The 24,814-nt window shown below is 36.8% G+C and overlaps 1 protein-coding gene across 5 annotated transcripts in view; it reads right to left on the bottom strand.

Annotated features, from left to right (window-relative positions):
- SPIRE1 (spire type actin nucleation factor 1) overlaps positions 1–24,814 on the bottom strand; it is a 198,704-nt gene that overhangs the window by 32,372 nt on the left and 141,518 nt on the right. For 3 of the 5 annotated variants that reach the window (XM_027068416.2, XM_027068418.2, XM_053206267.1), the window contains exons 7-10: positions 15,578–15,664; positions 14,574–14,703; positions 8,257–8,298; positions 1,088–1,260 (exon numbers count right to left, since the gene is read on the bottom strand). In XM_027068416.2, the coding sequence (XP_026924217.1) occupies positions 1,088–1,260; positions 8,257–8,298; positions 14,574–14,703; positions 15,578–15,664 (432 nt within the window). The remainder of the gene's footprint in view (positions 1–1,087; positions 1,261–8,256; positions 8,299–14,573; positions 14,704–15,577; positions 15,665–24,814) is intronic. The other 2 variants (XM_027068417.2, XM_027068419.2) reach the window with 1 other exon arrangement.

Here is a 24,814-nt window from a genome sequence, read left to right as displayed (position 1 = left end):
TCTATTCTTTGAAACACCAGTCTTTTCTATTGCCAGGCCTGCTTTCTAAAACTTGCTTGCTTGTATTGTCCGATGCAGTTACTAGTCACTCACTAAACTAGGCCTTTTCTAGTTCTACATCCTGACCAGTAGGCTCTTAATCATATGTGCTGGTTGGAACAACGTCACTTCTAGAATTCCTGCTGCTCCTTTACTGCTGCTTTGCTCAAGGGTGGCACTGTCACTGAAGGCTGCCAGAACTGTCTCAGAGACAGGTCTGGACAATTAAAGAATAATTCCTTAATTCTAACTTGGATGAACATGGAGTGGATGGAGCCAGCAACCACAACAGCAAACAGAAGATGAGAAGCTGGCTGTGTGTGTGTGTTGTTTGTCTGGCAGGGCCTGAGGGAAGAGGGAGGCAAGCATGTAATTTCATTTTATACAGTGGAGATACACAACATTGATGCTGCAGACAAAGGCTTGAGAGAGAATTGGGAAGCATCCTGATTTTTTTCTGGAAAACAGGGAGGACATGAGATCTTCCTCCAAAGGGCAGCAGGAGAAAGATGAAATCTGGATAACCTTAGCAGAGTTTTCTTTTGCGGACCTGTCTATTAGTATTATTACAGAAAGAACGAGCTTCACTATGGGTAGGTGTGTGTGTGTGTGTGTGTGTGTGTGTGTGTGTGTGTGTATGTGTGTGTGTGAGAGAGAGAGAGAGAGAGAGAGAGGAAGAAAGAGAAGAATCCATGGAAATATATTTTTCTTTTTTCCTTCCCAGAATGAAGGGAAACGTAATGAAGATACTATGTTTGCATCTTTTTTTTTTCTTATTTTAATAGCACTATAATCTAAGACCATGTGAATATTTCAGAACTTATTCTATAAACTATGGCCACTATACTGGTCTTTACCGAAAAACAGTAAGTAATCCACTGTTTCACTTCCTGCCAAACAAATGAATTTCAGTCCCAACTTTATTGATTGAAAAATAGGAAGAGATCAAGCAACAACTAAGGCAACGTGATTAGTAAACTAGGTCAGAGAGGGCTGGCATTCTGAACATGGAATCAAGATTTGAGAGCCAGGACCTAATGGGACTCACCTCAGAGTCTGAGCTGTCCAGTTCAGCCAGAGTTGGGGCTTTGAGGAGCTTCTTCCGCTGCACAGGCACCTGCTGTGCAGCGCGCAACCCATTTTCTTTTGTTTGTGATGTTAAACCTCCATTCACCATTGATGATTCCACAACGTTCTTTGGAGATTCGGGAGTAGTTACATCTGGTGAAAGAAAGGCGAAAGCTTACCTTTCTTTTCTCAAGCTAAGAAAGGTAATTAGTAGGCTGAATGCACTTTTCTAAGTACCTGCCTGCACTTGGTAGCACACATTAGGTGACATGGCATTTCCATGTCACACAAATACAACACAGAGGCTTGATACAATAATGCCTGCGTATATAAAACATTTTTGTTAGATATTATCTGTCAGATTCAATTAAAGAAAACCTTTAAATGAATAATTATATTCACATTTATACATTAGAATTTAGAGCCAGAAGGAATCCTATAGATAACTGACTTTAACTTCTGTATCCTCAAGAGATGTTAGTTTTACTTCATAGTCCAAAAAGCTAGTGATAGATGGGCCACAGTGGTGGCATACACAAAGCCAAAGCAGCCATATGGCTCAACTATTTGAAAATGGTTTAATTTAAAAATCAAAATAGTGAATAATCTATATTCATATAAACATGATCACAAAGAATCTAGGATACATTCCTTCTGATAAAGCTGATTTATGATTTAGATTATTTAGAGCTCGAATCTGGGTGGGAAGATGATACAACAGATTAAAGACATGTGGCAGCACAGAGTATACAGTATACAGAGTACAGAGCATAGAATATATAGTACAGAGTACAGAGCATGGGGTATATAGTATAAAGTACAGACTATGGAGCACAGAGTAGTATAGAGAGTACAGAGCAGGGTGTATATAGAGTATGCAGTACACAGTATAGACTACAGAGTAGAGTATAGAGAGTACAGAGCATAGAGTATATAGTATACAGTACAGGGTTTAGAGTACATTTTTTAAAAGTGAAATAGGCTTTATTTTGAATATACATATCATTCACTCAATTTTTCATAGTACATAGCTATGTATGGAAGTATACAGAGAAAAACAAACATTAGAAATACCTAAGGATGGAAGCTTACAGGCAAAGAAGACATCTGATACATACCCATGAACAGGCTTAGAAGCATCATAGGACAGCATCCATTAGAAAAGAAAAAAAGCCATGCAAAAAATCTATCCAAACCATGGCAGGCAAGTGCAATCAGTACAAGTTACAGTTTCTTATATAGTACAAAAGTACACATGTTCTTTGGATTGAAAACATAATATAAATAAATGGCTTGGCTTTTATGTCCAAGTCAAAAATCATCTAATGTAAGTAACAAGTGTGGATGCCACATGTGACAATAAAATATTAAAGGCCACAGTATATAGAGTATTTAGTACAGAGGAGAGTACAGCGAGTATAGTATGTAGTACAGAGAAGAGTCTAGAGTAGTACAGAGAGTACATAGAGTACAGAGTATATATTATATAGAATACAGAGTACAGACTACAGAATATAAAGAGTACAGAGCATAGAGCACATAGCATATACAGTATGGAGTAGAGGGCACAGAATATAGAGAGAATATAGTGTAGAGTATAGAGCACAGAGTATATAGAGTATACAGTATAGAGTACAGGGCACAGAAATATATAGTATAGAGTACAGGGCATAGAGTATATAGAGTATATAGTATAGAGTATAGATAGCAGTATATATAGTATAGAGAGTAAAGAGCATAGAGCATATAGTATAGAGCACAGAGCATATAGAGTATAGAGCACAGAGTACACATTACAGAGCATAGAGACTATAGAATGTACACAGAGAATATAGTATATATAGTTAAGTATATAGTATAGAGCAGAGTACAGAATATATATTACCGAGTACAGCCTAGAGAGCACAAAGCATAGAGTACAAGTACAGAATAAGAGTACTGAGTGCATAGTATAGAGGACAGGTTATACAGTATACAGAGTACAGAATATAGAGTACAGAGTATATAATATAGTAAGATGCAGATGATTTAGGTTCAAAGTCTAATTCTGCTGCTAGTTGTCTGTGAGCAAGTTACTTAACCTCTTGTTTCATCATCTGTAAAATGGGCCTAACTAACAACAGACATGAGCTCATTTTGAAGATTAACAATTGCATATAAAATACTACTGTTTGTAATAATGGTAACACACAGTAAATGTTGGGAATTATTAACACTGATTTTTATCTCCATTAGCAGGAAAGTTAAGGCTCAGAGTGACTTAGCCAGTCACACAGCTATTGTGTTGTCAAGTTTTCCATTAATAATTTAATGTAAAATAAACAATTGATGGACAGATCTTCCTTTTCTTCCTTTCCTCCCTCCTTCCTTGCTTACTCATCCCTTTTCTTCTCAGTCACAAGGACATGTGCTCTGACCTCCTGACCAGTCGCACAGTTGATTCCTTGTTAGTATTATTAATTCTCAAGGCTGCCTTTTTCTCCTGGTATCCTGTGGGACTAATGCAAGTGGAACTAATTTTCTTTAGTATTTCAAATGAAGTGTTAAACACAGACTGAGTTTAATAACTATTAAATTAAAGCACTTAAAAATGAAAAAAGCAGTCACTGCACATCTATTTTACAGACAAACAACATGAAACTGATCTCTGCACATAGACAGTCTGTGAAACTCCTGTGGTTGAAGGTAAGGGTACACTAAGCATGAAAGTGAAGAAGACACGAATGATTAAAGCTCCTTTAAGAGGGAAAGCACTGTAACTGCAGTTATTATAAAATATAGTAGTTTCCCTCCCAACATACAATATTTACATGCTTTAAGTATAAGTGGTGGATTTCCAGGATACATTCAGTGAATAAGTGTGTTCTAGTACAGCCTTCCTTGACAGTATTTACAAGTCATAAATTATTATCAATAATATGTATCTAGTTTAATATTTACAATTTCTGCTTACTTTTAGAGGTGAAGGTCAGAGCACATGTCCTTGTGAATGAGAAGAAAGGGTATGAGTAAGCAAGGAAGGAGGGAGGAAAGGAAGAAAAGGAAGACAGATCTGTCCGTCAATTGTTTATTTTACATTAAATTCTTAATGGAAAACTTGACAACACATGTGTTCATCTTCGTGTTATCTTTCCAGATGTTAGGCAGCTGGAGCAAAAACATAACTAGGTAAGGGGCTGCAGTGAAGGGGACAAAAGGGCAAAAGCAGCAAGTTTTTATACAAATTTAAAGGTTGAAATCTTTAAATAAATCTTTCCTACGGAGTTGCAGAGAGCAGTAGGCTGCCACACTTAAGAGTATAATTAAAAGTTTTCCAGAAAGCAAAAGAGGAAATGATCAGGCTAACTGATAAATCCTATTCTTTAAGAAAAAAGGTAGTGTTCAAATATGGTCTTGAACATATTTTAAAAGATCTTATTCTATAGTGCATCTTATTTTATACACTACCTATAGAATTTCTCAAGTTGTTATAGTAGTGAGGCTTTCAATAGAAAGTATGGAGTTAAAACGCACACATCTTGTCCCCTCCTAGCTGCTCGGATTCCAACTAAGGCGCCCCCACTGCAGGTACCGTGAGAAGAGAGATATTCAGCTTTCTGAGGTGGGTCTCACATTTCCAGTCCTTCAAGTCGGAGCTTCCCCAAGGGTGAGACCACTAGTAGTGCATGGAGGAACACTGAAAGTTTTAATGGTTATGTATTTATGTTAATGCTTCAGGAAAAATAAATCGAATATGTGGCTTTATGGGTGTTTTTGCTTAAGAATTTTTAATAAGTCATTGATGATAGATTAAAGCAATTTAAATAATACTGGTGGTACTTAAAGCCTGGCAAAAATAGTGAGGGTGGCATCTGATCTGAAGTTTAGGGAATACTGCTAAGTGACAGTGGCTGCCATGAGTTCATTTCATTCTCAATGCAGGACACTTGAGAAATTACCTCAATAGTTCTCTACTTGCCTAAACACTACCATGAGATTGATAACTATATTTGAGCTCATTCACTAACCTACTGAAATAAACACCTGTATTGAATTCAAAGCTTTGAGATAAATGGGATTGATAAAAAAAATATGTAACAAGTTTCAAGATGATCTCCACATAGAAGACAAATACTGTGTGTGATTTTATCTCATACTACTACATATTTGTAAAAGACCCAGTTGAACATATTTTTAAGAGAAACTTGTAAGTAGTTTGATTATGGTTTTAGAAGTCACATACCTCATGTTTAGAATCTAAAATGCATAACCACGATATTAAATACTTTATGTAATAAATTCATGTGTGTCAGATACACCCAACTGCTGACTTATTTAGTGGGAGGAAATAGGACTGTGATACAGATTATACATGTTTGCATTGCAAAAATAAATTACACTTACCTTAATTAATGTTGAATGGATTGTTATGATTTTCCACTAAGTATTAATATTTCTAAGACATACATAAGCAGCAGAATATACTTCATTATGTCTTATTTTATACTTAAGTTCAGGGGCATTATCTATACTACATACATAAATATTTACTCCTTAGTGTGTTAATTTTCCAACTTAGAGAAGAATTATAGTCCAATCTTTGCATTTAGGTTAAAAGAATGGATCGATCTTTTTCCATTTGTAACTAGGGACATCTTAATTGATTAGTCAAAATGCAACAATGCAAACAAAAGTAGCTAGCACAAGAAATCAAGAATGAAGCATGTAGAAATCATGAAGCACACTAAAGCGGCAAAATGATAAGCAGTTGAAAGCAAATAAAATTTTTTGCTACTCTTTTACATTATAGAGGTTAAGAGCTTTCTTCCCAAATCAGAAGCCACCATATTACCTATAACAATATATATGTGTGTGGGCATGCATACTTTCCAGATCAGCCTAATTTATGTTAGCTAATAGTAAATATGTTTAGGTAGCCAGCCATTCCCTCAGAGTCCAACTGATAGAAACATCTCCAGAAAAAGAGACATAGTCTCTATAATATATACTGCTAACTTTTGGAGATTATCAATAACAAGTTATGTACCAAAACATTTCTGAGTTTCTTTTCCAGATCAAAATTTTTACAAGGTTTTTCTTTTTCTCTTTTACAACATTTACTCTGCATTCTGCAAATGGTTGATAAAATAAAAAATTTCAAATGAATAAAGAAAATAGAAAAAGCTCTTCAGTGGTCAGTCAAAAGTAGTAAATGAAGATTATAAAATATTTATCTGAGTTTTTTAAAAGCATAAATAATAGTGATGCCTGAGACCTACAAATATAATTAGAAATTTAAAAAACAGCTGGGAACTAGCTTAGCAGTTGGAAGATACTCCGTAAATATTAATAAACAGAATATGATACTAGAACTCTCTGGCTCTTTAAATATGAATTTGTATATAAGGTATGCCAACAATTCTAGAGCAAATCTAAGAAAACTCTGGAAGAAAATATTAATGCCACTATCTCATTTTATACGCAAAACAGCAGCATCCAAAATGAAAAATTCTAACTTGCAAAATATTTTATTGGGATTAAGTTGGCTTTGAATAGTCACTCACATACATTTTTAAAAACCCAACTTAAAAAGGGGCTGGTTTTAAGGCATCAAATTTAGTCATTAATGGTTACTTGTTTCACCCTTAATCCCTGTCTATTTAACAGCAGGGAACTAAACTTGTACTACAAACCCAGAATACATTAATTATACAGTTGACTCTTGAACAAGGCAGGGATTAGGGGTGCAGAGCTCCACCCCAGTTGAAAATCTGCAAATAACTTTTGATCCCCCCTGCACCAAAACTTAACTGCTAATTAAGTGTACTGTTGACTGGAAACTTTACTGATAATATAAACAGTCAATTAACATATTTTATATGTTATATGTAACACACACACACACACACACACACAGAGTATTCTTAAAGCTAGAGAAAAGAAACAAATTTTTTTAGAGAAAAGAAAATATTAAGAAAATCATAAGGATGAGAAAATGCATTTACAGTACTATATGCATATTTGCTGAAGAAAATCTGTGTATAGGCAGGTCAAGCCAGGCTGGAGGTGGCAGTGAGCCTGGTCCCATGAAGACATATTCCGCAGCCTTAGCAGAGGCAGCCGCCTGGCGGGTGGGCAGCCACAGTGGCCTGGGGGTACAGTAGAGCTGTCCCATCTGCCTATAAGTGCCCCACCAACCGATGGCCATTGGCAGCTGTGGCCAGTCATGAGTGGGAAGGGAGGGGGTGGCCCCAGGCTTTGCAGCAGCCGGCCAGCATAGCCTGAGCCTCGGGGGCCAGGGGTGATGGGTAGGTGGAGGAGCACCATCCCGCCCTCTGGGTACATTTCCTTGCTTCAACTCAGCATCCTGACCCCCAGCTCTGGGTGCAGACCCTGACCACCCTGCAGCTCTGCTCATTGCCTCAGTCCATTGGGTCCTATGAAGCAGGAGGGGAGGGGAGAGTAGGGGTGGGAGGCACCTGTCAATAAATCCGTGTATCTTCTCCTGTCACCTCTTGCATAAAAAAATCTTCCCACAAGTGGACCTGAGCAGTTCAAACTCATGTTGTTCAGGGTCAACTGTATTTTACAACTGAAGCCATTAAACACATCTGCATTTTTATGCTCTCAATCAGCACTCAGAGTGATTCATGATTAGGCTCTATCCACAGGGAGCACAGGGACACAAAGGACAGTTCTTGCCTATCAGTGGTCTTCTGAAATAGCTGACAGCTTTGAGTCTAATTACTTACATAACTGAATGTGCTTTAGAGTAGTTAGTGTCAAAACTTCATTTCTTGAAAATCTTTTCTATTCTCTTAAGGCAAAGTTCTGTTTTAGATTTTGACGTCATTGCTTCAGAAGAGTATGGGTGAAAGACAGTAACCCTAAGGATGGTCAGCCAGATTTCATAACCACAAGGATTGTGTAATGGTTCTTCTATAATCCCTTGGTAGGCAACAGATTTATTATTATAGTTTTAATTTTTTTAAGTATATTGTTTTCAAATAAGCAGAATTTTTTATCTTACTGACCACAGCTTAGAAGAAGCCTTTCAATTTTCTTCTTTGACATGTATGGACAAGCAGATGAATGAAATGTATTTCACAGAAACCACAAAACCCACATCAGGTGTGAAAGTGTTTTGTTTTGTTTTGTTTTGTTTTTTACCTGACAAGTCAAAACTGTAAGACATGCTAAGTGGCCGCATTGCTGAAAAAAGAAAACAAACAATAAAAAGAAAATAATTCAGCTGTTAGGAATACACAGAGAGGACAAAAAAGGGGGGGGGAGGGTTCAAGAAGACCTGTAATGGCATATTTCAGACTTGAAGGCAGAGAATAAAAATCTGAAATACAGTAAAACCATGAGTCTTAGTTTCAATTACATATATCACTAAGACTTGAAATGGAGTAACAATAAAAGAAAAAAAATAACTTTTTAAAGAACACGTTAAAAATGAAAACATGATAAAGATACAAACATTTTAAATAAACTTAGTATAGGATTTTGGCTTAAATATGATTTTAGGGTACAAAATTTTTAAACAATAAATGCATTCTTACATAATTTATTTCAGGACGAAAATCTGGCCAAAATCTCTGCCAAAGGTGAAATATTTTATGAAATATCTCCTTTAGGAACTATCATCACACTGTATCACTATACTGCCCATTGCAGGCAGTATAACATAGCAGTTAAAGAGAGGCCTCAGGAGCCAGAATGTCTGAGTTTGAATCTCAGCTCTGCCACTTGCTAGCAGTGTGATTCTGGGAAAGTTACTTAACCTCTCTGTGTTTCAGTTACTTAATCTATAAAATGGGAAGAATGGTTATCTTATGAGATTGTTAGAAAGGTTAAATGACCCTACCAAAAAAAGGTGCTCGCACATAGTAAACAGTGCTTTGCATGTAGTAAAGGCTCAATAAATATAATTTCATTTTTTAAAAAGATTTTTTATTTTTAAGTAATCTCTACATCCAATGTGGGGCTTGAACTCATGACTCTGAGATCAAGAGCTGCCATTACACTGACCAAGCCAGCCAGGTGCCCCAATTTCTTAAGAATAAACTTATTTATTTCCTGTTGAAATAATTTGTCTTAAATTTTGTATTACATATGCTAAAGCCCACTGAATTGTATACATTATACAGGTGAATTTTATGGTAGATAAATTATGCCTCAGTCAACTTTTTTTTTTTAAGCTTACTACAAAGACTTGATTGATTTAGGTATTCATGACAGTGAGAATTAACTATTTTCACTGCAGCCCCAAATTCTTAGCAGTATCATCGATTCTATAACCTAGGGTCAGGTAGGACAGCAGCTCAGATCTATAGCGGGGATGGATCTATAGGCATAATGGGAAGAATATCTCCCCGTTAGTGTTTTCCAAAGTGGAATGCCTGTAGAGTTCCAACATCTAAATTTAATAGAAAGTATCTCTCAATTTTTTTTTGGTAGATGTTTTTAAAGGAATAATTTATATTTACAATCCAAAATCTCAATACAGTATTTTTTACAAATGATGTGAAGGTAAAGCATTGAGTGACATCCCAAACGCAACTAGGTAAGATGTCAGAATCATATGTAGATGGTTTTAAAAAGCACTTATGTCAACAAAGGAGATGTGTATCTTCAATGGGGCAAATAATGCAACTCTTTGTTGACAATCATACTTATTGGTTGATGATGAGGAAATATTTTAAGTATTTCATCCTAATATATAAATTAGGATGTAATTTTTAAACAAGCATTTTACTGTATTTTAGTTATCTCAGAGAAAAGTAGTTAGGAATTTTATGTTGAGAAGAATAATCTTCTACTCACCATTAAAAAAACCCTATATTTCTTGTAGAAACACTTTTCTAGATAGGTCTCTTCAGGCAAGGGAAACAAGCAAAATTAAACTCTTGGTACTACATCAAAATAAAAAGCTTTTGCACAGAGAAGGAAACCATCAACAAAACTAAAAGGCAGCCTACTGAATAGGAGAAGATATTTGCAAATGATATGACTGATAAGGGTTAATATCCAAAATATATAAAGAACTTATGTAATTCAACACCAAAAAAAAAAAAAACGCAATTAAAAATGGGCAGAGGACATGAATATTTCTGCAAAGACATCCAGATGGCCAACAGATACATGAAAAAAAGTTCAACATCACTCATCATCAGGGAAATGCACATCAAAACCACGATGAGATATCATCTCACACCTGTCAGAATGGCTAAAAACAAAAACACAAGAAACAGCAAGTGTTGGCAAGGATGTGGAGAGAACGCAACCCTTGTGTAGTGTTGGTGGGAATGTCAACTACTGTGGAAAACAGTATGGATGTTCCTCAAAAAACCAGAAATAGAATCACCGTATGATCCAGTAATTCCACTACTGGGTATTTATCCAAAGAAAATGAAAACACCAATTTGAAAAGACACAGGCACCTCTACGTTTATTGCAGCATTATTTATAATAGCCAAGATATGGAAGCAGCTCAAGTGTACATCAATTGATGAATGGATAAAGAAGATGTGGTATATACAATGGAACATTGTTTAACCATAAAAAAGAATGAAATCTTGCCATTTCCAACAGCATGGATGAATCAAAAGGATATGATTCTAAGTGAAAGAACTCAGAGAAACACAAATACCCTATGGTTTCACTCATACTCTGAATTTAAGAAACAAAACAAATGAACAAAGGAAAAAGACACAAACAAAAAAAAAGATGTTGGTGGTTACCAGAGGGCACGTAGTTGCGGGGATGGGTGAAATAGGTGAAGGGGACTAAGAGTACATTTATCCTGAAGAGCACTGAGAAATGTAACTAAAATAACACTGTATGTTAATTATACTTGAATAAAAAAAAAAAAAAAGCCCACCTATCTAAAAAAACCCTGCATTTCTGAATTAAAATACTATTGACTCTATAGATTTCCCTAATTATGCATAGCAAATAAAATACAACATGGTCTCAGAGCACTCATCACCCTTCTCTAATATCTTCTCATTCTACTCTTCTCTGGTATAGGAACCTATCTTTTGAAATAAGACTGACTATTGCATAAGAAAAGGATGCTATTATTTCTTGGAAGATGAAGTTTGGATCTATTCCAAGTTCTATGTATTACAAAGAGGAGAGAAATCAAGCATAATAACAATTAAGAAGTTTAGGGAAAAGATGTTTAAAAAATTTTTTAATGTTTGTTTATTTTTGGGAGAGAGAGAATTGTGCACAAGTGGGGGAGGGGTAGAGAGAGGAAGACTGAGGATCTGAAGCAGGCTCTGTGCTGACAGCAGAGATCCCGATGCGGGGCTCAAACCCACAAACCATGAGATCATGACCTAAGCTGAAGTTAGATGTTCAACTGGCTTGAGCCACCCAGGAGCCCCAGGGAAAAGATGCTTTTAAAGGAACAATTTATATTTAAAACCCAAAGTCTCAATACAGTATGAGATGTTAGAAAAAAGAAAATGATCAGACATGAACAAAGACTGATGCACAAGAACAGTATTTTCAGACCTTATGGGGGAAAAAATGGAAAGCCTGTCAAACAATAGGGAAATAGGTAAATAAAACACAATATAGCCATATATCAAGATATAAGGTCCTTAGGAGTTGTATTTAATGACATGGGAAGATGTTCATGTCACATACACCGTTAAATGAAGAGAGCAGAATACTTTCTTGTCTCCATTTCATAATGCACAAGTAGATTCACAGTGGATGCCTCTGGCTGTTGAAATTATGGGTAACGTTTCTTCTATAACATTTACACATTTCCCCAATTTCTATAGTAGGATTCTGCTTGCAATTACGTGGAGGGGAAAGGTTATAAAAATATTTAGGGAAACTGCTCTTCAAGTTCATTCTGCCATCCTTACCAAACCAAACTCCCCAAAGCAAAATTGTATAGTAAGAACCAATGTAGATCTACAGAAAAAATGAGCCTAATTCCCTTGCTTTCAAATAAAATTCAAGATCAGTTTGAATGCAGAATCATAGAAATGAGACTCTCACAAAATGAATAATCACTTTCTATAACAGCTCAATTCTGGTTGTTGTGAAATACCCAATGCATAAGGTTAAAATAAAAAATAAGATATTCTCACAATATAAAATTGATATTTATTCTAAAGTAGGTTTTCTGTTATTGAGCATCTAATTTGTTTAAAATGAAATAGAAGAATATATATGTAGACAAAGGCTTATGATGACCCTTCCGGGCAATGAGAGTGTCCCCGTGACACTTACGAGGACTTCTAGTCTCTCCCTAGTCTCCCTAGTCTCTCTGGCCTCACTAATGCCTTGTGATTGGCTGCTGTTAATGGTCTTGCAACATGAATATGCACAACACTCCAGAGTCATTCTTCTGTAAGCATTTGTGGGCAAACACTATGCCTTTTTCATCTCTGTTCCCCAGGAGATGACATGGTTGTTTAATAGAAAATAAAGGTTCAAAAAAATATTAGAAAAGCGAACTATATGTCAAATATCATATGCATTGTTCATGCACATTATGCCTATCTTGCTCCTCTCTTTTCTATTGCACTTCCAATGAAGTTTACAACCCCTCAGCCTAATTACTCTGTACTCCTATAAATCACAAAGCTTACTTTTATCATGGTAATATATTTGTTTTGCCTCACAGTTTTGCTGAAATCTTTCTATTACCCCCACTATTCTTTTTCAAGGTATAGTAATTTTTAAAAACTCCAGTCTTAAGCTAACATCATATAATATCACTTCCTTATTTTTCCACAGTGGTTCTTACTCTTTTGAAGCAGTGGACTCATTAGGAATCTTAGGAAAGCCATGGACCCTCTGTCCAGAAAAATGCACATACATACACTTTGTGAACTAAGCACACATTTTTTATATTTCAGGGGATTCACAGACTCTCCTCAGGCCCATCTGAGGACTCTCAGGACTCTTGGTACACATGGCTTATATGCTTTAGTTCATTATTATACAAATGCTCATATGGATTTGTCACTTACCATGCTTTAAACATTATTTTTAAGAGATAATACTTGCTGCCATAAAAATTAGCAATAAATTGATACAATCCATACTCACTCTGTAGCTTTGTAACTGGAAGGTACATTCAATTATTTCAACACCTATGGAAGCCCTTCTACAACAATGAACAAGAAAGAAATGGGTCCTGCTGGCATGGAGGTCACAAGGTAACAGAAGAGCCAAGAGTTTAAGTGACTGAAGAGTTCGAGGCTGGAAGCAGAGAGGATAGTCAAAGCTGATGTGATAAACTAGACAAGAATCTTCGAAGATGACGGGCTGAGTTAGGATAGTGTTGGGCTAAAAAAGGGGGAGGTTAGAAAGATCCAGAATAAGAAACATCAACAGGACTTGGCTGTTAAGTAGGAGTCAGAGATGATGCTGAGGTTCTGCCTTGGGCACACTGAAATGGAGGAGGTTTGAGGAGAAAACAGATGATTTCACTCATCCTGCTGCAGGCCCCAGCTAGCAGACAGCTGGATGAATGGATATGAACTCAGAGGGATCAGTGGGCAGATAGGAGCTGAAATAGCTGGAATAAAAACCATGGAAAAAAGGGTGTGGTTGCTCAGGGAGAAGTGAGCCCAGGACAGAAATCTGAAGGACCAAGCAGAGTCTGAAAGAGGCAGGAAAAAGCGATCAGAGGAGAAAACTAGGAGAGTGTGGTTCCTTTCCTGTTCAGAGGCCATTATAATCTATTTTCCTAAAGGAAATTTCTCTGAATTCTTTGGGCATCTTTAATCTTACAAATAGAAGGAAAGTTGTATGAACAAAAGTGTTTACAAACATTTTATAATATGGTCTTGCTATAAATCAAAATTAATGTGTGTTTATAGTACACATTAAACAATATTAAATATAGTAAATATAAAGGAACGTTGGGAAAAAGTGATGTAAGATAACAATTGATGCTTGCATTACATAATACTATATCTTTAAACCAATAATAAGACAACAGTAATGTGCAATAAAACTATGTATCACTTATATTTCTAAAACATGACAACTTTGTATGTGTATTATAATTTATGAAGTATTTTGACCACAACCCTATTTAATTCTTACATAAAAGCCATAATGAAAATGTAGAGGAATTTTTATCTCCCTTCTGCCAATGAAGAAATCAACACTCAGAGAGGTAAAGGGACTCTCCTAAAAACACAGTCTAGAGAATGGCAGAGCAACTCCCACTAAGCTATGATGCCCTCATGTATGTAGTTCAGTATCATATGGGGAGAGAATCTCTTCTTCCATGAATTTCAAGTATAAACTTCAAGTAAGTGTGAAGGTGTGTGAGTGTGTAGTGTGTGTGTGTGAGAGAGAGAGAGAGAGAGAAAAGGAAAGAGGAACAAACACTACTTTTACTTTGCACTATACCGCTATTTTTCACTGGGCTGGTTGTATAAAGACATTGCTTCAAGTGGATGAGGCTGGACCAGCAGTGTAGTAAGCAGCTGACTCACCTAATCTGCTCCGTCTAATTTCCTCTGGGGAGACAGGCCGCAGCTTTCTTTCTGCTTTGATTTCTTCTAATATTCTTTCATGGAGGCTCCGTGGCCGTGGTGGAGTGGGTTTCAGTTTTCTGGCTGAGACCTTGGAAGAAAAAAAGTAATGGCTACAGACTTGAATAGTTGTTCTTAAACAATTTTTAATGAAGTCCATTCCTACAGTATAGATAGTATTTCACTGATTGAAACATTGCCTGATAAGACTATTTTAAGCAATAGGGCGATTATTGGATTTCACAGTAATTTATCACATGTGCTCAATCAATTTTAAGAAGTCAGTTTTGCTAAGGTTATAATTATGTTCACAATATGCTACCATGATAGGCAATCAACTGAAATGTAAACTATACTTTATCTATTACTATTATTGTTTTAAAAGTAACATTCTTAAATGTTCATTTATTTATTTTGGGGGGGGGGCATGCATGAGTGCAAGCTGGGGAGGGACAGAGAGGGAGGGAGGGAGAGAGAATCCCAAGCAGGCTCCGTGCTGACAGTGCAGAGCCCAACTCAGGGCTCGATCTCATGAACTGTAAGATTATGAACTGAGCCAAAATGAAGAGCTGGATGCTTAACCGACTGAGCCACCCACGTGCCCCTAAAAGTAACATTTTGAATAAGTCATCACAACCTTCTTAGACTATTATTATCGTCTTTCTACTGTAAGGGCTGTAATAAGGGCTCACGGAGGCTGATTAATTTACTCAGGGACATGTAGCTACTAAACTGCACCATGACTCAGGTTGTTTTGAGTTAAAATATCCTAAGACAACCTTGTACTGCATAATTGTTAAGTATTTTTCTGTGACAAGAATGTAACTTACAGTTAGGCTTCACCATTTTGAGAATAAAAGTTAGGTGTAAAAACTACTTTGAGAGCTGAGTTCCAGAGATCACATCCTAGACAAGAGCATGTTGCTACCTTCTTCCAGCCAAGGGGAATGCCTCAGATTACATACCGGATTTAAAGGGGGTCTTGATCTGATGAAGTCCAGGATGATTTCATGAGCACTTTTTTTTAACCGAGGGGGAATATCACCATTCACCTGAAAGGAGGCATAAAGTATAAGATTCATGTGACTATGGGATTATCATTATAAATTTCTGGGTACAGTGGTTATCTCAACATATGTCATAATATCACTGAAGCGTATTCTGGCTCTACCAAGGATGCATTTCAAATCAATAAAATACAGAGTAAATGGCTGAGTGATCTAGAGCAAAAATAACTATGTAGAATTGAAGAAAATAAAAGTTCATAAAATGAATCATTGGTTCTACCACTTTGGGAAAATGTATATTAGATTCATCCCTTCCAACAAAAAGTTTCTAAAATTATAAATGTGAATGGAATAAATAATACTATGGTTATTAACTATTTTATAAACTATAAAGCCTTTTACATCTTATTTTCATCCTTGTACAAACCCAGGTAACAGAAAAGAGACTGGTGACCTGATTCACATTCTGTAGATAAAACTCACATCAAGGAGGGCATCTGCTACATTCACACAGTTAGTAAGTATAAGAGTTCTGGTAGAGCCCTCACCTGTTTCAGACTCCTGCTCTAATGTCCTTTTTCTTTTTTAAATGTTTATTTTTGAGAGAGAGAGCGAGCGAGTGCAAGCCAGGGAGGAACGGGGAGTGGGGGGGGGGGGTCTGAAGAGGGCTCTGCCCTGACAGCAGAGACCCTGATGTGGGACTTGAACTCATGGACTGTTAGATCTTGACCTGAGCAGAAGCTGGATGCTTAGCCAACTGAGCCACCCAGGTACCCCTAATGTTCACTTTTTATGTCAATGTGTTACAAAATAATTTTTTAAAGCAATTTAATAAACCCACAAAAAATGATCTAAACTCACATTATGACCACCCAAAAGGTACAGTTGTGACCATTTTGTCATATTTTTTCCCAGTCTAATATGAAAAAAATAGAATATGCTAGGCATTTTTCAGTCATGCTCCTCATGAAAGATGGATGAAAAAGATATGTTAACAAATTATAAATTTAAAAAATGAGAAACATCTTAAACTTCTCAATAATCCAAAAAATTAGCATACTTTTTACTAACGCACTGCTTGAAAAATCTCTATAATACTTTTCCCCTCTACTTTGGAGACCTACTGTTTGATTACACCATAATATTCTAACAACTTTATAATATCAATTTTGTTCGAGAGAAGGAAAAGGTAATTTCGTTATTCCTCTTGCATCAATGGTTCGTTTTTTCATTTTGATGCTTCACAACTTGTTACTGGAAATGTCACTTAAATTTTAGAATTACTGTAAAATTTGGTCCAACCTTTTTCAAGTATTTTTTGTAAGACTACAACATTTTAGGCATGAACAGTTTTCTCGTGTACTCACCAACTTTATAAATACTATTTTAATTGCTCACAAGTCATTAATTAGTTGGTTTTTCTTCACTGCAGCTGTATTTTATGAGTTGTGATTTTTTTTTTTTTTGGTCAATGTTGTTATTTTGTGTCCACTGAAAAATAATGTTAAATATATTTTTTAAAAAAAGGACCTGAACTGCCACTCCCAAGCACGGTTGGATCCCCAAATGCAACCCTTCTACCTGAGTTCAGGGAGGATGACAAGCCTGTTGTGGCCCACATAGCATCCACTCTCTCCTTCCCTGGGCCACACCTCCTAGCCCTGAATGAGGCCAGGATGGCCCATGGAAAGATTTAGGAGTAACAGCTGCTTGAACCAAGTCAAGCTTGAGACTGCTAGTACTTGGTTCAAGGAGGGCATGTCCCGTAGCAGCAGAGCTAGAGGCCTAATGTGGCACAACCCCCATCTATGGATTTCATGTTACATAAGACATTTTTTTAAATCCTTATTGTATAGAATAACCTAATGAGACTTTCCTATTAACTTTCAACTATACTCCTGAACAGGGTAATACATCTCTTTCTAGCCATTTTTCATATGCTTTTACTTTAATGTATACTTTCCATCACAACAGCAGGGCTTAGGGAATGGTTTAAATAAGGCCAGGGTTGTGAATTCCATTCCCTAAAAAAGTGCAGTTTCCTCACTAGTCAGAAACTGTATCCGGATCCCAATTACAAAGTGTGTGTCAGTGCTCATGAGGTAGATGGCAGAACTTTATGGATGTGAGTCAGTGAAAATCCTTACCAGGAGGAGAAAAAGCAACTTTGTGCTAATACCATTCTGCAGCTGGCTCAGTGAAATTATACCCCTACACATACAGAACACATACTGAAACAAGTTGTCTGAGCTGCAATGATAAATGATTCCTGGATGAACACAAATAGTAGAGCCACAAGTAAATAAGACACTTCTACAACTTGATCTCATTTTTGAGCCATGATGCCTTAAACAAAGAACTTCTAAATAAAAGGTGTTCTTTCTATATCTTCATTAAATTTTTTTTAATTATTTTTATTTATTTTTAAGAGAGAGAGAGACAGAGTGCAAGTGGGGGAGGGGCAGAGAGAGAGGGAGAGACAGAATCTGAAGCAAGGCTTCAGGCTCTCAGCTGTCAGCACAGAGCCCAATGTGGGGCTTGAACCCAGGAGTGTGAGATCATGACCTGAGTCCAAGTTAGATGCTTAACCAACTGAGCCACCCAGGCATCCCTCTACATCTTCATTTTAAAAAGGTGAGTTATTTGAAGCTATTTGTTAGAATTAAAGCATTTTACTCAAACATTCTGAAAAAAGCCAACTGAGATGTTTTACACTTCTATAACTTAATATTCTGGATAATATCCAATATGGCTAAGCCACCAATTCCCAGCATCACTACAAATGTACTAAAAACAGTGGATTACTGTGGTATGGTTGTATAGTTTAAACCTGAGGATTAAATATTTTTAAAATTAATTTTATTAAAAAAAATGCTTAATGTTACTTTTTGAGAGCGAGCGAATGAGTGAGAGTGGGGGAGGGGCAAAGAGAGAGGGAAACACAGAATCTGAGGCAGGCTCCAGGCTCTGAGCTGTCAGCACAGAGCCCGACTTGGGGCTCAAACTCACAAACTGTGAGATCATGACCTGAGCTAAAATCAAGAGTCAGATACTTACCTGACTGAGCCCCCTAGGCGCCCCTATACCTGAGGATTAAATTAAAAACATCTCAGCACAGTGCCTCATGTAAGATGGACCATGTTTGAAAACTGTTTGCTCTTTACAAAAAAAAATTTTTTTTTTTATTTTTTAGAGAGAGAGGCAGAGCACAAGCGGGGGAGGGGCAGAAAGCGAAGGAGACAGAATATGAAGCAGGCTTCGGGGTCTGAGTTGTCAGCACAGAGCCTGATATGGCTAGAACCCACAACCGTGAGATCATGACCTGAGCCGAAGTCAGATGCTTAACTGACTAAGCCACCCAGGTGCCTGTACAAAAATTTTTCTTAATGGGGCACCTCGGTGGCTCAGTCAGTTGAGCGTCCGACTTTGGCTCAGGTCATGATCTCGCGGTCTGTGAGTTCGAGCCCCGCGTCGGGCTCTGTGCTGACCGCTCAGAGCCTGGAGCCTGCTTCGGATTCTGTGTCTCCCTCTCTCTCTGACCCTCCTCCGCTCATGCTCTGTCTCCCTCTCTCTCTCCAAAATAAATAAAACATTAAAAAAAATTAAAAAAACAACAACAAAAAAACCCAAAAATATTTCTTAAAGAAATTAGAAACTGGCATCTACTCATTAGAATAAAAATTTTTAAGATCGAGTTTTTGAAGATTAAGTATTAGTAGTTGAATTTCTACTCTCATTTACCAGGTACATTTATATAAAATAAGGAACTATTCACACTTTTAGTCTTTTATTTATTTTTTTAATGTTTATTTTTATTTTATTTTTGAGAGAGACAGAGTATGAGCAGGGAAGGGGCAGAGAGAGGGAGACAGAATCTGAAGCAGGCTCCAGGCTCCAAGCTGTCAGCCTAGAGCCCCACAAAGGGCTCAAACTTGCAAACTGTGAGATCATGACCTGAACTGAAGTTGGATGTTTAAGTCAGCCACACTGGCACCCCAAATTTTAGTCTTTTAGAATGAAAACTTGAAAGCTCCCCACATGAACTTAATCATACTGGAACCTCCATCTGCCCAGCTCCTTGCATAGGGACTCAGTATATACTTACTTAAGCAATTTGCACAGATTCAACCAGACAGAGAAAGACACGGAAAGGAAAACAACAATGGCTACCATGAAGTAGAAACATCTATCCATTTCTCTTCACTTCCTACCCATAATCTACAAGTCCAAAAAATGTATCATTTATACCCAGATACACTGAATGGCAAACAGAGGCATCACTGATAATTATCATAAAAAACACAAAACTACCTGTCATTACGAAGCTCACAGAGCCCTCAACAAACAAAAAGCTTAAATAACTTGGTCTTTGAAAAAACATTATTTTCTATTTCTGTCTTAAGCAAACAGAACCACTAACAATGACGTAAGATTCCAACTAAAAATGTACAAAGCCAATCTATAGTTTATGGATTAATTTTGGGCCCCCAACCAAACTGCTTTTTCCCCTCAGCTTGGAGGTTGAACGGACAAGTAAAAATTATACATATCTAAAGTAAACAGTGTGATTATCTGATATGTGTGTATACATTGTGACTGATGACCACAACCAAGCTAATTAACACATCCACCACCTCCCATAGTTACTGATTTTTTGTGTGATGAGAACATGTAAGATGCGTAGTCTCAGCATATTTCAGCACACAATAGAGTATTAGTAATGATAGCCACTGTGCTGAGTCCCCAAAACTTACTCATCTAATGACTGAAACATATGACCTATGACCAACATTTAACCAACATCTCTCCAGTTCCCCCATCACTGAGCCCTGGCAACCTACTCTTCTACTCTCAGCTTCATCATACAAATGAGATCATATACAGTATTTGTCTTTCTGTGCCCAGGTTATTTCACCTAGCATAATGTCCTCCAAGGTCATCAATTTTTTTGCAAATGGCAGGATTTCCTTCTGTATTGCGACTGAATTACTATTCCATTGTATATGTATACACTATCCATTCATCTGTTGACAGACATTTAGGCTGTTTCCATAACTTGGCTATTATGAATAATGCTGCAATAAACATGGGAGTGCAGATATCTTGAGATCCTGATTTGATTTCCTTTGGAAATATATGCAGAAGTGGGATTGCTGGATGATGTGGTAGTTCTATTTTTTTTGTACTATATTTGTTTGTTTGTTTATTTATTTATTTATTTAATTTACATCCAAGTTAGTTAGCATATAGTGCAACAATGATTTCAGGAGTAGATTCCTTAATGCCCCTTATCCATTTAGCCCATCCCTGCTCTCCCACAACCCCTCCAGTAACCCTCTGTCTGTTCTCTATATTTAAGAGTCTGTTTTGTCCGCCTCCCTGTTTTTGTATTACTTTTGCTTCCCTTCCCTTTGTTCATCTATTCTGTGTCTTAAAGTCCTTATATGAGTGAAGTCAGCACAGAGCCTGATGTCTTTGATATGATATTTGTCTTTCTCTGACTAATTTCACTTGGCATAATACCCTCTACCTCCATCCACGTAGTTGCAAATGGCAAGATATCATTCTTTTTGATTGCCGAGTACTACTCCATTGTATATATATACCACATCTTCTTTATCCGTTCATCCATCAATGGACATTGGGCTCTTTCCATACTTTGGCTATTGTTGACAGTGCTGCTATAAACATTGGCATGCATGTGTCCCTTTGAAACAGCATACCTGTATCCCTTGGATAAATATCTAGTAGTGCAATTGCTGAGTCATAGGGTAGTTCTATTTTTAATTTTTTGAGGAAGCTCCACACTGCTTTCTAGAGTGGCTGCACCAGTTTGCATTCCCACCAGCAGTGCAAAAGAGATCCTCTCTTTCTCTGCATCCTAGCCAACACCTGTTGTTGCCTGAGTTGTTAGTGTTAGCCATTCTGACTAGTATGAGGTGGTATCTCATTGTGGTTTTTAATTCGTATTTCCCTGATGATGAGTGATGAGCATTTTTTCATGTGTCGGTTGCCATCTATCTGGATGTCTTCTTTGGAGAAGTGTCTATTCATGTCTTTTGCCCATTTCTTCACTGGATTATTTGTTTTTTGGGTGTTGAGTTTGATAAGTTCTTTATAGATTTTGGATACTAACCCTTTATCTGATGTCATTTGCAAATATCGTCTCCCATTCTGTCGGTTGCCTTTTAGGTTTGCTGACTGTTTCCTTCGTTGCGCAGAAGCTTTTAATTTTGATGAGGTCCCAATAGTTCATTTTTGCTTTTGTTTCCCTTGCCTCTGGAGACGTGTTGAGTTAAGAAGTTGCTGCGGCCAAGGTCAAAGAGATTTTTGCCTGCTTTCTACTCGAAGATTTTGATGGCTTCCTGTCTTACATTTAGGTCTTTCGTCCATTTGAGTTTATTTTTGTGTATGGTGTAAGAAAGTGGTCCAGGTTCATTCTTCTGCATGTTGCTGTCCAATTTTCCCAGCACCACTTGCTGAAGGGACAGTCTTTATTCCACTGGATATTCTTTCCTGCTTTGTCAAAGATTAGTTGGCCATATGTTTATGGGTCCATTTCTGGGTTCTCTATTCTGTTCCACTGATCTGAGTGTCTGTTTTGTGCCATGTGGTAGTTCTATTTTTAATTCTTTCAGGAACTGCCATACTTTTTTCCATATGGCTTTACCAATTTACATTCTACCACCAGTGCACAAAGTTCCCTTTTCTCCATATCCTCACCAACACTTGGTATGTTTTGCTTTTTAATAACAGCTATCCTAACAGGTATGAAGTGACATATCACCATGGTTTTGACTTTCATTTCCCCGATGACTAGTGGTTTTGAGTATCTTTTCATAAACCTGTTAGTAATTTATATATCTTCTTCAGAAAAATGTTTATTTAGGTCATTTGCACTTAAAATTTTTTTATTTATATTATTTATTTTATTGCTATTGAGTTGTATGAGTTCCTCGTATGTTTTGGATATTGGCCTTTTAGCAGGTATGTTTGCCTAACCAAATTTCAAAAATATTTCCTTTTATTAAAGAAAAACATTGTAAAAAAGTATTGGGGCGCCTGGGTGGCTCAGTCAGTTAAGCATCTGACCTCAAGCTCAGGTCATGATCTCGTGATTTATGGGTTTGAGCCCCACACAGGGGTCTGTGCTGACAGCTCACAGCCTGGAGCCTGCTTCAGATTCTGTGTCTCCCTCCCTCTCTTGTACTCCCTTGCTTGTGCTCTGTCTCTCTCTCTCTAAAAAAAATAAACATTAAAATAAAATAAAAAAAAGAAAAACAAGTATCTTCAACACTGATGCAAATCCCCCTATATATAAAGAGCAGTTAGAAATCAGTAAGAAAGACTAGCAGCACCTAGGTGGCTCAGCCAGTTAGGTGTCTGACTCTTGATTTCAGCTCAGGTCACGATCTCATCGTTTGTGTGGTTGAGCCCCATACTGGGCTCTGTGCTGACAGTGTGCGGAGCCTGCTTGGAATTCTCTGTCTCCCCTTCTCTCTGCCCTTCCTCCCACCATGTGCATTTGCATTCCCTCTCTTTCAAAATAAATACAGTAAATAAACTTAAAAAATCATATTAAATCGTACTAAAAATTGTTTCTGTTGTCACCCACTACAACCTCCTCTTTAGCAATGTTTTGGAAATGCAAAATATTCTTATAAATCAATTATATTTGTGTATCAATATTTATTTAAAGCAGCAGAAATCCAGTTTATGTTTTAACAGTTACATAATATTACTAGAGTTTCATAAAACATGTGGCCTGCCACATACTCCCTGCACCTCTAACACACATACTTGAAAGAAAGGGTAAGATAGTTTTCCTCAGAAACATGAGAAGCTACAATTTCATCATTAGGATTTCAAATATATCCAAATTTCTAATCACAAAGAGGTTTATGAGGGTTTTAGACAAGTTGACAGTATTCACCAAAGGCCTTAAAGATGTGTATATTCACTGATCCAATAATTCCATGGCTAGAATTTACACTGAGGAAATTAATATAGCTTTTTATATAATACTAAAAAATGGTAAATCTATATTATCACCTCATATTTGTCAGAATGGCTATTATCAAAAAGATAAGACATAACTGTTGGTAAGAATGTGGAGAAAAGGGAACACTTATGCACTGTTGGTGGGAATATAAATTGGTGCAGACACTATGGAAAACAGTGTGGAGGTTCCTCAAAAAAATTAAAAATAGAAATATCATATGATCTAGAAATTCCATTTCTGGGTATTTATCTGAAGGAAATGAAACACTAACTTGAAAAGGTATCTATACTCTGTGTTCACCGCAGCATTGTTTATAATACCAAGACATGGAAACAACCTAAGTGTCCACTGACAGATGAATGGATAAAGCAAATGGGGCACTTGAGTGGTTCAGTTGGTTAAGCATCTGACTTTGGCTCACGTCATGATCTCACAGTTTGTGGGTTTGAGCCCTGTGTTGGGCTCTGTGCTGACAGCTCAGAGCCTGGAGCCTGCTTTGGATTCTGTGTCTCCCTCTCTTTCTGACCCTGCTCCGCTCACACTCTGTGTGTGTCTCTCTCTCTCTCTCTCTCTCTCAAAAATAAATAAACATTAAAAAAAATTTAAAGACAAATATAAAACAATCATAAATCTATGTCAATAGACACAAAATGTATAAATTAGACATAATTTATGACAATAACAACATAAGGGGGGGAATGAGCTATAAAGGAGAAGAGTTTTTATACATTATTAAAACTAAGCTGGTATTACCTCAAACTTGATTGCTATAAAGGTAAGATATCAATTACAATCTCTAGGGAACTACCAAGAAAAAAAGAAAAAATACAGAAAAAAATGAGAAGAGAATCAAAATGGTATATAGGAAAAAAATAATCACAAAAAAAGGTGGCAATGAAGAAATTATAGGACAAATGAGATTTAAAACATAAAGAAAATAAATGTGAAAAGACAAATAATTTCTTCCTTATCAATAATTATCTGCAGTATAAAATGAATCAATTCTCCAACTGAAGAAATCAACAGAGTGGACAAAGAAAACATGATCTAATTTTGTGCTGTCTACAAGACTCAAATAAGATCCAAAGACATGTATAAGTTGAAAGTGAAAGCATGAAAAAAGATATTCCATGCAAATAGTAATCAAGGGAGAGATTGGGTGGTTTTATTAATATCAGACAAAATAGACTTTC

The sequence above is a fragment of the Acinonyx jubatus genome, chromosome D3, assembly GCF_027475565.1.
Source record: "Acinonyx jubatus isolate Ajub_Pintada_27869175 chromosome D3, VMU_Ajub_asm_v1.0, whole genome shotgun sequence".
NCBI lineage: Eukaryota > Metazoa > Chordata > Mammalia > Carnivora > Felidae > Acinonyx > Acinonyx jubatus.
The sequence above is the reverse complement of the archived record's forward strand: the minus strand, read 5'-3'. Positions and strand labels throughout refer to the sequence as shown.